Source organism: Condylura cristata, unplaced genomic scaffold, assembly GCF_000260355.1.
Source record: "Condylura cristata isolate star-nosed mole 26May11 unplaced genomic scaffold, ConCri1.0 scaffold00028, whole genome shotgun sequence".
Taxonomy (NCBI): Eukaryota; Metazoa; Chordata; class Mammalia; order Eulipotyphla; family Talpidae; genus Condylura; species Condylura cristata.
In genome coordinates, this window is record NW_004567129.1 from 12,520,500 (window position 1) to 12,533,424 (window position 12,925).

General features: G+C 41.2%; 1 protein-coding gene across 1 annotated transcript in view; it reads left to right on the forward strand.

The window, feature by feature from the left end:
- Positions 1-2,185: 2,185 nt before the first annotated feature.
- Positions 2,186-12,925, forward strand: part of LOC101636313 (ATP-dependent RNA helicase DDX19A) — a 17,608-nt gene continuing 6,868 nt past the window's right edge. The window contains exons 1-5 of the mRNA XM_004690390.2: positions 2,186-2,315; positions 4,862-4,910; positions 8,694-8,744; positions 9,990-10,125; positions 12,643-12,735. Of these exons, the coding sequence (XP_004690447.1) occupies positions 2,259-2,315; positions 4,862-4,910; positions 8,694-8,744; positions 9,990-10,125; positions 12,643-12,735 (386 nt within the window). The 5' untranslated portion in view covers positions 2,186-2,258. The remainder of the gene's footprint in view (positions 2,316-4,861; positions 4,911-8,693; positions 8,745-9,989; positions 10,126-12,642; positions 12,736-12,925) is intronic.

Below are 12,925 nucleotides of genomic sequence, written 5' to 3' on the forward strand. Positions count from 1 at the left end.
ACCAGCTGCTCCCCTCAGCAGTGTATTTCAGGCACTCTGCCTGTTCTGCTCCCTACTCTGTCTCTGGTAATCCTTCCACACTCCCCACCTCCTCTGGCCTGTACCCCAGTTCTTGTATGCATAAGTAAATAAATAAATATTTGAAATAAATAAAAAGTAAAACAGGGGACCCTAAAATAAAATAAAAACGAACACTACAGATTCAACACAAACAAAAATGCCTCCCTCCGTTACCTCAGAGACCACATTTTGCTCTAGGAATTGGATTTCAGTGGAAGCAATATAGGAATCAGCCTTTCAGTGTGGAGTAGCTCTACTTTGTAATGAAGTAACAATCAAAAGAGGACAGAGGACTCCCAGACTTCAATTTTTACCCTAACCAATATCCTCTTCCCCAAAGAACTCAAAATTGATCTTTTGGTTTTAGTTAAAAGCTTTGCTGTGTGATATTTGAGATAAGAGTAAGAGGGAGCGGTGCCTCAAAATCTAATGGTTTCAACTTATTTCTAATTGAGTCTTAAAATACGAAGGATCAAAAGAAGCATTATTCCTCAGAAACCCAATTGGAATACCGTCCAATTGCTGCTTGATAACGATTTAGAACATAGTCCCTCTCCTAGTAAACAACATAATCCTGAAGCAGTTTATTGATTGTGAGGATTCTGGGAACCAGCTGGTCATTTGGGAAAAGAACATGACATTTACCTTCTTACTCTTAGAACCTTCTGTGTGTATCCTCTCTGTTCTTATGGCAGGTTAAGAGCTGAAAACACCCCCATTTCTTTATGGTACAAATTATTACTATCTTATTACTACCTGTATTCTTTTAAACTTTGGTTTTTTTTTATTGCTTTGTCATATTTTGACACATACTTTACACAGTTCTTATGGGGGTGTACCTTTCCATGAGATCTGACAATTATACACATCTGTGTAACTACCTTTCCAATTAAAATACAGAATATTTTCATCAATAATTGAGCCCAATATTTCGCCCCCACTGCAAAATTCCACAGCAGTTCTCTCTATAGCTGTATCAATGGTGGTGAATATTCTGCCATACCACCTTTAGTGTTATTCAATATGTTTTTTCAACATGCCATATCCTTACTCACACATGGCAAGACCAGTTTCTAATTTCAGTCACTCTAGAGTTGTATGGTGGTATCTCACAGTAACTTTGATTTACATTTCCTGAATAACTAATGACTTTGAGCACCTTTTCAGGGGCATACTGACAACTTATCTTTTATAAAGTATTCAGGTCATTTATATATTTTGATATGAATGCTGCAGTGACTAGTGATGTGTCTCAGAGTGATACATTTTGAGCTAAACTCTGTATTAATCGATTTGTCCAACCACTGAAAAATATGGAAGTCTACCATATGTCCATGGACTTTTCTAGTTCACTAACCTGATAAAATGTCCTTTAGTTGAAAAGTTTATAGTCCAGTGGAGAGAGTCAAAAGTGATTTTTGGTGGTATGGAAACGTTCTTTTAAGTCTTATGGTTAATGATAAAGTGTTGGAAGCAACATATAAGGGGGGAATGGTAGAGGATTTAGGTAACTCATGTGGGATGAGCTTGACGGATTATTATAATGCCATTACACGGATAATTAGGTTATTAAAAATACTTGGTTGTAAAATAAAAAGGTCAAATTTTAAATTGTAAATACGTTTGTTTAGGACTATAATAAAAACCAATTGAAAACCTGTACTATAATGTAAGTTGACGAAGGCTAGAAGTGTCGAGAAAAAAAAAAAGCTGTAGTTTTGTGTGTGTGTGTTTTAGTGGTATTATTATGGATATTTACGTCTTTGGTTTTGACTTTTTTTTTTTTGTCTTACCTGTTACTGTGTTCTTGACAGAAGAAACTGGCATCAGATGTGTTCTCCTGGGACTTTCTCCTACAGTTCACAGACGTACGTGTTAATATGAGACAAGATTTTAAACACGGATTTCAGTGCGAAGCAAGGCACTATCATGAAGACTTGAGTTTCCCCACGCAGAATCAGCAATTCCCAGCACGGTGAACTCACAACTGTGGAAATCCGGGAGACGAGAGAAAACAGGCAGCCACACGCCCAGGCGGCCGCGGCGCGAAGTGTTGACGCCACACGCCGGACGCGAGCAACGTCAGGTTTACGCAACCCCACTTCCGGTCCGCGTGCGTGTCGTTTTCGCGCTGCGGCAGTGCGCGCGCTGCGGTGCTGTGTGGTGCCAGGGAAGTCGGCCTCCTTCCCTCCAGGACCATGGCCACCGACTCGTGGGCCCTGGCAGTAGACGAGCAGGAGGCGGCTGTCAAGTCGGTCAGTGGCTTCAGTTCCCGGCGGGGCGGGCGAAGCAGGGTCCCCGTCGACCCCGATTTTCGTCTTGTGGCAGATCTGTCGTGCGGTCTCCCCCAGATTGCACGTCCTCGGTGGGGTTGTAAGGAAAGGCAGATTTACATGACGCTTTCTCATCAGTTTTTTGGAGTGATTCTGTGCTACCTGTTTCAGGATTTTTCGATCCAAGATTAACGTGGTTGGCAATCTGTGGTTCTTTGCAGATAACAGATTCCGGTCTGGATTTCATGTTTCAACTGCGAATGTTGGTGGGAGGTACTATAAATGGTTTCATTGCTGTTTACGGTGACTTTTAGTTTTAGAGGTTGATTAACAATGAATTGCCAATTATTCAATGGCAAGTAAGAGAGTGTGACTTTCTGTTCTTAGAGCCAGCCAAGTGTAGCTTTGACTCACTATTGGTGATAATGAACTATTGATTTTTTTTTTAATCTTTTTTTGGTATCCCTGTTTTAAGAAATCACACACTCAACTTTTGTCTAAATTACACTTTTCCAGTGACACTTTGTTACTTTGGGGAGGATTATCAGTTTGTCAGCAGATCCTTAAAATGAGCTGAATCCAGTGAAATGTAGGTGGAAACTTTGCAGTCTAGCTGGGAAGGCTAGATTCGAAAGTGCTGTGAAAGTGGTTAAAAGAATGTGATAAATGACCTCTGAGCACAGAATGGACATTTACAATTAGGGAAATTTCTTGTGTAGAAGTTTACATCTGAACTGAATATTGGAGCAAGAGTTTAAGATAGAGATGGATGTGTGAAGTGTTTTAGGAGAAGAGAACACCAAGGTGCTCCACTTGCCTAGAGAACAGAAATCAGAATTCCTGCAGCTTAAGGTATTTGGGTTGTATTGGGGGCCGTTTAGAAAATACAGGGAGTGTATTTTGAACCTTAACTAAAACCTTAAAAGAGAAGAAGCTGTATGTGGCTGGTTTGGGGAATTTTAAAAAAGATACTGACAAAATTAGCTTTGAAAGCTGGCAAGATTTATCTGACTGCAGGGAATAGAGTGTATTAGGAAGGGAGATCAGTGTAGAAGTTACTGTAATTTCCTATAGAGAGAGGGCTTACATTAGATAGTAGAAGGGAATTTAATAGGATTGATTCAGGAGATAATTGTGGAGGTATAATGGGCTGGAGTTAGAAAAAAAAAAAAGGAGCCAAGGTGACTGTTTCAGCCTAGCTCTCAAAGGTGTTAGATCTCAAAGATATTATTTATCAAGTAAAACTAGTAAGAGGACTAGTGGTTGGAAATAGAGATTTGATAAGGAAAATGGTGAGTTTAGGTTGGCTGTTGTGAATTTGCCGTATGGAGGATACGTAGTGTTAAATACTTGCATTGGGCAGCCCCAAAAGGTACCCAGGATAGTGGAGGTCTTAACAGGACTCAGCATACAGTTGTACTCATAACTATAACTTATTACAATGAAGAGATACAAAGCAAAATTAAGCAAAGGAGAAAACACAGAATGCTGAAAGAAATGAGGCACAGACTTCTAAGAGCACCTCTGAGGTGCTTATCAGACAAAAAAAGACAACTTAGGGCCTCTCTGGTGGCACAGGGGTTAAAGGCTCAGCACTGTCAAGCTGTCACCAGCCACTGTGGCCTGAGTTCGATCCCCAGCCAGGGAGCTGACCCACAGGGCACAGCAGACCTCTCCTGAACTACCCACTGCTCCCCTTAGCATGTATTTCAGTGGATCTGCTTGTTTTGCTCCCCACTCTTGTCTCTGGTGAATCCTCTTACCCCCTGCATCTCTAGCCTGTACCCCAGTTCTTCTTTGCATAAAAATAAATCCTTTTTTAAATAAATAAAAATAAATCTTAAAATAAAAAAGATGTAATTGCTTTGATTCCATATGGATTTCAAGGTTTAAAAAAATTAGCTTTTGTGCCTAGAAAGGAATTGTGTGCCACTGAAAGGATATCATATACTTAGTGAAGTTTAGATGTTCTATAAAGTACATAAATGAGAAGAAAAGCACAGGTTTAGACTTGTCATATTTTTTCTCTCTAATGTTACATCTGTTGCCCCCATCCACCTCCCTCTCCCCCCAACACACACACAAACTTTGAAGGCTGTTGAAGATGGAAGAAATGATGTTTTTACCCTGGCTTTTATCTGTTCTTGAACAGCACAACCTGCCATGTGGGAATTTCTTCTTGCTCAAAGGACTGCTTTTTTTTTTTTTTAAGAGATTTATTTATTTATAAAAGAACGGAGGTACAGGCCAGAGGTACAGGGGTGGGAGATGTAAGAGGATTCACCAGAGACAGAGTAGGGGGTAGAAAAGGCAGGTCGACTGAAATATACTGCTGAGATGAGCAGTGAGCAGGTCAGGCAAGGTCTGCTGGGCCATGTGTCAGTTCCCTAGCCAAGGATCCAGGAATCGAACTCTGGCTGCAGTGGCTGCAGATTGCTGCATAGTGCTGAGATTTAACCCTTAGTACCATCAGGGAGGCCCCTAAATGGGTCACTTGTTTAACTTAGTTTCCTTTTATTCCCTTACAGATGAATAATTTGCAGATCAAAGAAGAGAAAATCAAACCAGATACCAATGGTGAGTTACCCCTTACTACTAGCTGGACAGAAGTTTATGTGTACTTTGGTTCTGCACTCAGAGATACAGTATTAAAAGCAACTCTTGGGTCTCCCTGGTAGTGCAGGGGCTGGGGGCTCAGTACTGTCAAGCTGTCATCAGCCACTGCAGCATGAATTCGATTCCTGGCTGGCCCACATGCAACAACAGACCTCTCCTGACCCATCCATTGCTCCCTTCTGCAGTGTATTTCAGTGGATCTGCCTGTTCTGCTCCCCACTTTGTCTCTGGGGAATCTTCTAACCTTTCCCGTATACCTCTGGCCCACACCCCACACCCCAGTTCTTGTATGCATACATAAATGAATCTTAAAAAAAAATAAAAACAGCTCTTTAGCAGTGTTTGCAAACAGCACCACTGGCTTTGAGAGCCACTCAATTTGTTTTCTTTACTAAAGGGGATAGGTTAGTTTTCCAGATTTTTTAAAAAAAGATTTATTTATCCATACAAGAACTGGGGTACAGGCCAGAGTTGGGGGGTGCTGAGAGCATTCACCAGTGAAAGCGTGGGGAACAGAACAGACATAGATGTACTGGAATATACTGCTGAAGGAAGTAGTAGGTGAGACAAAAGAGAGGTCTGCTGCGCCATGTTGATCACCTCCCTGGATATGAATCGAACTTGGATGGAACTTGTGCTGCAGTGGCTGCCAAGAACTTCATGGTGCTGTGTTTAACCCCTTGCGCCACCAGGGAGGACCCAGTTTTCCAAATATGATCTAGCCTCTGACTCCTTAAAATCAAGAATCATTTTGAATTATACTACTAGTTTTCTTGATATTGTTTCTCTACAAATTTTTAATTTTTGACTCTGAGATAAATTCAAATTTTTTTATAGAAAATTTTATTTGGGGTCTCCTCCCTACTGGCGCAACAGGTTAGGATACAGCACTGCAAGCTGACCGCAGCCACTTTAGTGTAAGTTCAATCCCCGGCCAGAGATATGATCTACATGGCTGAGGCAAACCTTTCTTGACCCGCCCTCTGCTCCCCTCAGCAGTCTACTTCAGTGATCTGCCTGTTCTGCTCCCTACTTTGTCTCTGGTAAAGCCTCTTACCACCCCTGCCCCTCTGGCCTGTACCCCAGTTCAGCATGATTGAATAAAATTAATCTTTAAAAAAAAAAGTTTACTTGGGAGTAGGGAGGAATTGCAGTTTGGGGTATGTAGCCTTAGCAAGCTGCAGATAAGCCCTTGAGGGATTGGAGTTGACTGTATTTTTGCATAGGGAAAAAGTGTAGTTAGAATCTGCTAAAATTAAAAGAGACCAGTCATGAAAATTTGTCAGTAGACAAAACCAGATCCATCATACAATTAAAGCTTAATTCAGCCCAATTTGTGAGACCAGTTCAACCCAGGTGACTTCTTGTCTATGTCTCTGGAAACCCTAATAAAACTTCCCAGAGTTGACGTCCTTTGATTAACTCCCTATCATTTAAGGACATTCTTACACCAGTTAATCATTGTGAGGAATAAACAATCATGATTTTCTCATTATATATAGTACTTTATGATTCTGTGGCTTGAGAGCTCCCATTCTGTCTTGCAAGCTGTTCTCATCCTATGTGCCAAGACACCTCTAAAAGTGACTGTTTTGGTGATTTGTTAGCTTTGCTGTCACTAATCCTGAACTTTTGACAAACTCAGCTATTCCTGGCAGATGTCCATTGGTAGAGGTCTGGGTTTCAATTTTCTATAAGTCAGGCATTTATAGGAAATCAGTCTCAGCCTATCAGTTCATAAGTTTTGTGTTCTTGAGGGCATGGGTATGAGATATTCTATTTTATATCCTACAGGTCTATTTAGATTGAAATGCACAGTTTAAAACTCAGTATGAGCATTTGTTCCTAGTAATCTTTGTGTATGAATTTTTGGAGGGAATATTATGAATAAATTCTTTTTTTAAAGATTTATTTATTTATGCATACAAAAGCTGGGTTACAGGCCAGAGGTACAGGGGGTGAGAGAGTGCTTCAGAGACAAAGTGGGGAGAACAACATCTACTGAGATACACTGCTGAAGGGAACATGGGGTGGGTCAGGAGAAGTCTGCCACGCTATGTGTGTCACCTCCCTGTCTAGGAACAGAACTCGTACTGCAGTGGCTGCCAACAGCTTCACTGTGCTGCGCTTTAACCCATTTGTGCCACTAGGGAGGGCCTTCAACTTACCTTTAAACTCTAAATAGCTCAGAGTTGCTTTTTGTCCATTCTAATAATCCGTCCTTTCATTGGAACATTCTGTCTGTAGTAACCACATTTGATTATTGACACAGTTGGGTTTAGATGATCAAATTATCAATTTTTTTTCTATCTGTCCCTTCATAAATTTTGTCTTCTCCTTTCCTGCCATTTTTGGGTTAATGGAATGTTTCTATAAGCTGCTTAGCTGTCCATTTGCACTATTTTTTTTAAAAGATTTATTTATTTATGCATACAGAACTGAGGTCAGAGGCACAGGGGCGGTGAGAGGATTCACCAGAGACAGAGTGGGGAGCAGAACAGGCAGATTGAGAAGTACATTGCTGAGGGGAGCAGTGGGCGGGTCAGGAGAGGTCTGCCGCGCCATGTGGTCACCTCTGGGGCAGGCGGGGATCAAACTCATGCTGAAGTGGCTTTAGCTTCTTAGTGCTGTGCTTTAACCCACTGTGCAGGGAGGGCCCTCTTTGCACTATTTTATGAGTGTTTTAAAGTTATTTTTTAGTGTAAATCTTGCTTACTTTTGTTAAGTTTATTTCTTGGTGCAATATTTTGTCTTTTTAGTTACTGTTATAAATAGGAGCTGTTCAGTTTTCTGTACTTATGAAAGCTACTAATTTAATTTACGTTGTACCTAACTCTTCTACCTTTTATCTAGAGAGCTTATTTAAAGTTTATAGTCGGGTGCCCTCCCTGGTGGTGCAGTGAGTTAGCACATAGCACTGCAAACTAGCTGCAGCTGCTTCACTGTGAGTTTGATCCCATGAGATTTTCTTAAACAATTAGAAACATGGCATGACAGACCTCTCCTGTCTCATCCACTGCTTCCCACTCTGTCTCTGGTGAATCCTACACCTCTGGCCTGTACCCCAATTCTGTATGCATAAATAAATAAATCTTAAAAAAATAAATTAATAAAGTTGATAGTCCTGCAGGTTTACAGTCATATATTCTAGAAAAAAAATGATCATTTTACCTACTCCTTTTTTTTTTTTTTTTTTAAGATTTACCCATTTATTCATATAGAACTGGGGTACAGGCCATAGATGTGGAGGGTGAGCACCAGGAACAGGGTGGGGAGCAGAACAGGCAGATCGACGAAGTACAGTGCCGAGGGGAGCAGCGGGCGGGTCAGGAGAGGTCTGCCACGCCATGTGGTCACCTCCGGGGCAGGCGGGGATCGAACTCATGCAGAAGCGGCTTAAGCTTCTTAGTGCAGTGCTTTAACCCGCTGCGCTACCAGGGAGGGCCCTACTCCTTTTATTTTTAATTCCTTTATTTTTTTTCTAATATCTAATAATGTTTGTGCATATAATGTTCTATTTTAAATTAGGATAAGTCAGAGGAAGCAGTGAAGTGAGGCAGAGTTCTATAAATTTGAGATTTTCTTAAACAATTAGAAACTCCATAGGAACAGAAATCCATTCAGTATAAAGATACACCAAATATTTGCATTATGATCACCTATGTTTAGTGTTTCCATTGTCCTACCTCCAGGTGTGAGTTTACTATTTGCTTTTCTAATTATGACACCTGTTTTCTTGTGCAGGAGTTGTCAAAACCAATACCACCGGGGAGAAAACAGATGAAGAAGAGAAAGGTAACAATTTGAAACCCTGTTAGAAGAGAAGGTGTGACCCGGCACTCACCTTCCTGGCGTCAGTGGCATTCCATTTACAGTACCAAGGAAATGAGAAGGAACCAGTAGGAGATTGAGAAGAAGCAGTCAGTGAGGTAGAAGGGTAACCAAAGGAATGGTGGCCTAAAAATAAGAAAAAGGTTTTTCAAAAGTAGGATGTCAAATATAGGTGATAAATTGATTAAGCACTAAAAATTGACCATTGGGCTAACTTAAGATCATAGAAGTCATTGGGAATTGATAAGGGCAGTTGAGGTTAAGTGGGGAGATTTAAAAAAGGCCTGTATACATTCAGCAGAGAAAGGGAGGAAAGGGCATGAGATGGTAAGCATAGATAGCTTTGTAAGGAATGTTCTATAAAGGGCAGCAGATAAAATGGGGCAATAAGTGGGTGAGGATGTGGAACAAAACGATGCAGATTTTGTTGAATGCTACTGAACATGTTCAAATGCTGGTGGCACCAATCACTGGACAGGCAGACTTCTATGCAAGCATCTTGGTCCATATTGGGAGAAATATCTTTGTTGCTGAGTGAGGGGGTGGGGTGTGGCAGGGACATTGCAGACAGGTTGTATACAGACAGGTTGGGGGGGTGTATGAAGTAAGATGTCGGGCAGTATGTGCGTGTGCCTTTTTTGTTGTTGCTCAGACGCACTGGGGTGCAGGCCAGAGGTGCTGGGGATGAGAGTATTCACCAGAGACAGAGTGGGGAGCAGAACAGGCAGATCTACTGAAATAGATTGTTGGGGGGGGGTGCGCATGAGACAGGAGAGGTCTGCTGTGCCATTTGGCCTGGGGATTGAACACAGGCCACAGTGGTGATAGCACTGAGACTTAACCCCTAGCTCACCAGCAAGGCTGCAGGTGCTTTTGACTACATGGACTTCTCAGTCTCAACAGTAGTTGAGTGAGAATGCGGTGGGTTAGAAGTTTGAGAAGAGAGAAGGTACAGCTGGAGGTCTGAGAAGAATGAATAAGTAGCTTGTAGAAATAGAAAGATCCATTGGCATCTCAGTCCATTTGAGGCTAGTGGGTGAGAATTGAATTGAGACCTGTCAGTGTGATTGTGGTTTCTTGCAACCATGCTTGGCTACCTGGGGACTCCTAGAACTGTATAAAAAGAAGTGTTAGGAGGGTAGGAACATAGGCTGTTGTCCAGAGTTACAGAGCGATGAGTGTGAAGAAAATCTGATTTCCTCCTGCCAGAGGACAGAGCCGCCCAGTCCTTACTCAACAAGCTGATCAGAAGCAACCTCGTCGATAACACAAACCAGGTGGAAGTCCTGCAGCGGGACCCAAACTCCCCCCTCTACTCAGTGAAGTCCTTTGAGGAGCTTCGGCTGTGAGTATTTATTCCTTTGAACCACGTTTCCTTACCTTTCCCTTAGCATCTCAGAGATCTTGTGGTAATTTACTTTTTATTTTTAAAAATCTTACTGTGTTTAGTTCTTTAACTAGTTAATAATGCACATGATTTAGAAATCAGAAAGTAAGAAAAAGGTTACAGTGATGGCCACCGCCCGCCTTTGTCTCTTGGTTACCCGGTTTTCCTCTTGGTAGGGATTTTTAAATGCCACAGATTTATGCATCATAGCTGAAAGTCTTTTTTCTTTTATGCTCTTAGAACTTTCAATAAAATATTGGCTGACAGTTGATTTCTGGATGTCAGGAACATTTCTTATTAGGTAAGCCCTTTTGTTAGACTATAGGGTTTACGGTCTTAAGAACAATTCATCTGTTTTTGTAAGATCTGTCAAAAGAGCCTGTGCAGGAGTCCCAGTACCTACAGAGGAAGGCAGCCTTTGGCATTCCAGAATTCAAAACACTCCAGAACTCAACACTAAGCTTTAGGGAGCACATTTATGGCACTGTGCTAAGAATGACTTTTAATGTGTCATTTAAAAAACAAAAAATTATGAAAGGTCATCATACCAAGATTTTTGTTTTCTTCATAAAGTTCATAAAGACGTGCTGTGGCTCCCTGGTTTATATGCATGCGTTATGCTGGCTGTTAGGAGTATCAAGAGACATGGCGACTGCGTTTGCTACCTGCTAGGACCCTGGCCACAGAAATAGAATTAGCTGGTAATTAAGTGTGACCCATTTTCCCCAATGTTTTCAATCAATTATATTTTTCTCAGTGTATTTCCTCCATCAAGGCCTTCATTCCGCAAATCCGTCACCTGTGCCCTGTTTATATCAGGGTAGTTAGGTCTGGACAGTTTGCTTTCCCAAGTATGGGTTTTTTTGTTTTTGTTTTTGTTTTTTTAATTCTTTCATTTAAAGGACTTTTAGGGCCTCCCTGGTGGTACAAGGGGTTAAGTCCCATCGCTATGAAGCTATTGGCAACCACTGCAGCATGAGCTCAATCCCCAGCCAGGGACATGACCCATGTGTGCAGCAGACCTCTCCTGCCCTGCCCACTGCTCCTTTCAGCAGTGTATTTCAGTAGATCTGTCTGTTCTGCTCCCCACTGTATCTATGGTGAATCCTCTCACTTCTCCCATCCCCCCATCACACACACCTCTGGCCAACAACCCAGCTCTTTTTCTAAGATTTATTATGTATGCATACATAATTGAAGTACAGGACAAAGGTTCAGGGACGGTGAGAGGATTCACCAGAGAAAGAATGGAGAACAGAACAGGCAGATCTACTGAAATATACTGCTGGGGGAAGCAGGGGACTGGTCAGGAGAGGTCTGCCTCGCCATGTGGCTCACCTCCCTGGCCGGGGATTGAACTCGTGCTGAATTGGCTGCCAATAGTATCATAGTGATGTGGCTAGCTTTGTAGTGCTGCACTTCAAACCAGAGTGCCAGGTCTTGTATGTATAAGTAAATCTTTTGTAAAAAAAACAGGACTTTTTTTAAATGAAGTCAGCTATTCAGCCATGATGGGTTGTCCTTTTCGAATAAGGAAGTTCTCTATGATGTAGTGTTCAGTAGTCACAGGAAACAAAGAATGAAACCTAAGTCTCCAGGTAAACTTGGCCTGTTTTGTACTTAAAAGATTTGAGTTAACCTACAAAATAAAAGAAAAATGAAGTCACTGGAAGCTTTTGGATCACTTGGATCCTAATCCTGGGAGGAACTTTGTTTCCTTGGCAACCAGATCACAATCTGCTGAGCTTTACAATCTTTTCTTCCAAACAAAAGACACCAAAGGTTACAGAGTTCTTTGTGGCTGAAAACCAACATATGCTAGAAACATTTGTCTTTTGGAGAGGCTTTGAGAACAAAAGTCTTGACTTCATTTGACTTTTCATTAGAAATAATCTGGTGCAGTTTTAAAAAAACACCCTGTTGATTTAAGAGAACTTATTGTAAATGTGATGTTAGAGTAACTTTACTATTCTATTCTTGATCTTCACTGTCATACTAAATTTAGCCATTTGTAAAGTTAGTACGTCACCTGAACCCTTCTTAACCTGTACACTATAAGTCAGCTTCTAGAAACTGCTCAGTTTTCTTATCTTTTGCTTGTCCCACTATTTGTATAGCTGGCATTGAAATGACTTTGGAACACAAAGTGATTGCAGTTCAATTTAGCATCTGCACTGAGATGCTAAAACTGAATCTCATTCCCTAAAGGGAATTCTGTAGCTTAGCAGTTTACTATGCAGTCTTTATTTTTAGATGTCTTTTATAATTTATTTTATCCTATGAATTAATAAATACTACTCTTGTAGTATCCAGGGAACATTTGTCATTCAAGGCCAACTTCTTTATGAATTAAGGATAAGAAAATATATCTGACATAAAATATCATTCTTGCAAGATATAGAAAACAATGAAACTCTCAGCCATTAAAACAATGTCAGCAATTAGGTATCCATCTTTTCTATCCCTGGCCTCAAGGAAACCACAACTTCTCCAGGGAGTCTACGCCATGGGCTTCAATCGACCATCCAAGATACAAGAGAACGCCTTGCCCATGATGCTTGCTGAGCCGTGAGTATGCAGACCCCAGAAATACCACTTCAGAATTTGGTTTAGTGTCTTATACCAACAGCCATTATTGTTCCTGAGACAAAATGGTCTATTATAGGTAAAAGCTTAGACCAAAAAAAAAAAGTGGAATTCTGGACAGTTTTTGTCTTTCCCACTTGGCAGTAAAAATGGATAAACTGGTGCTATTGTT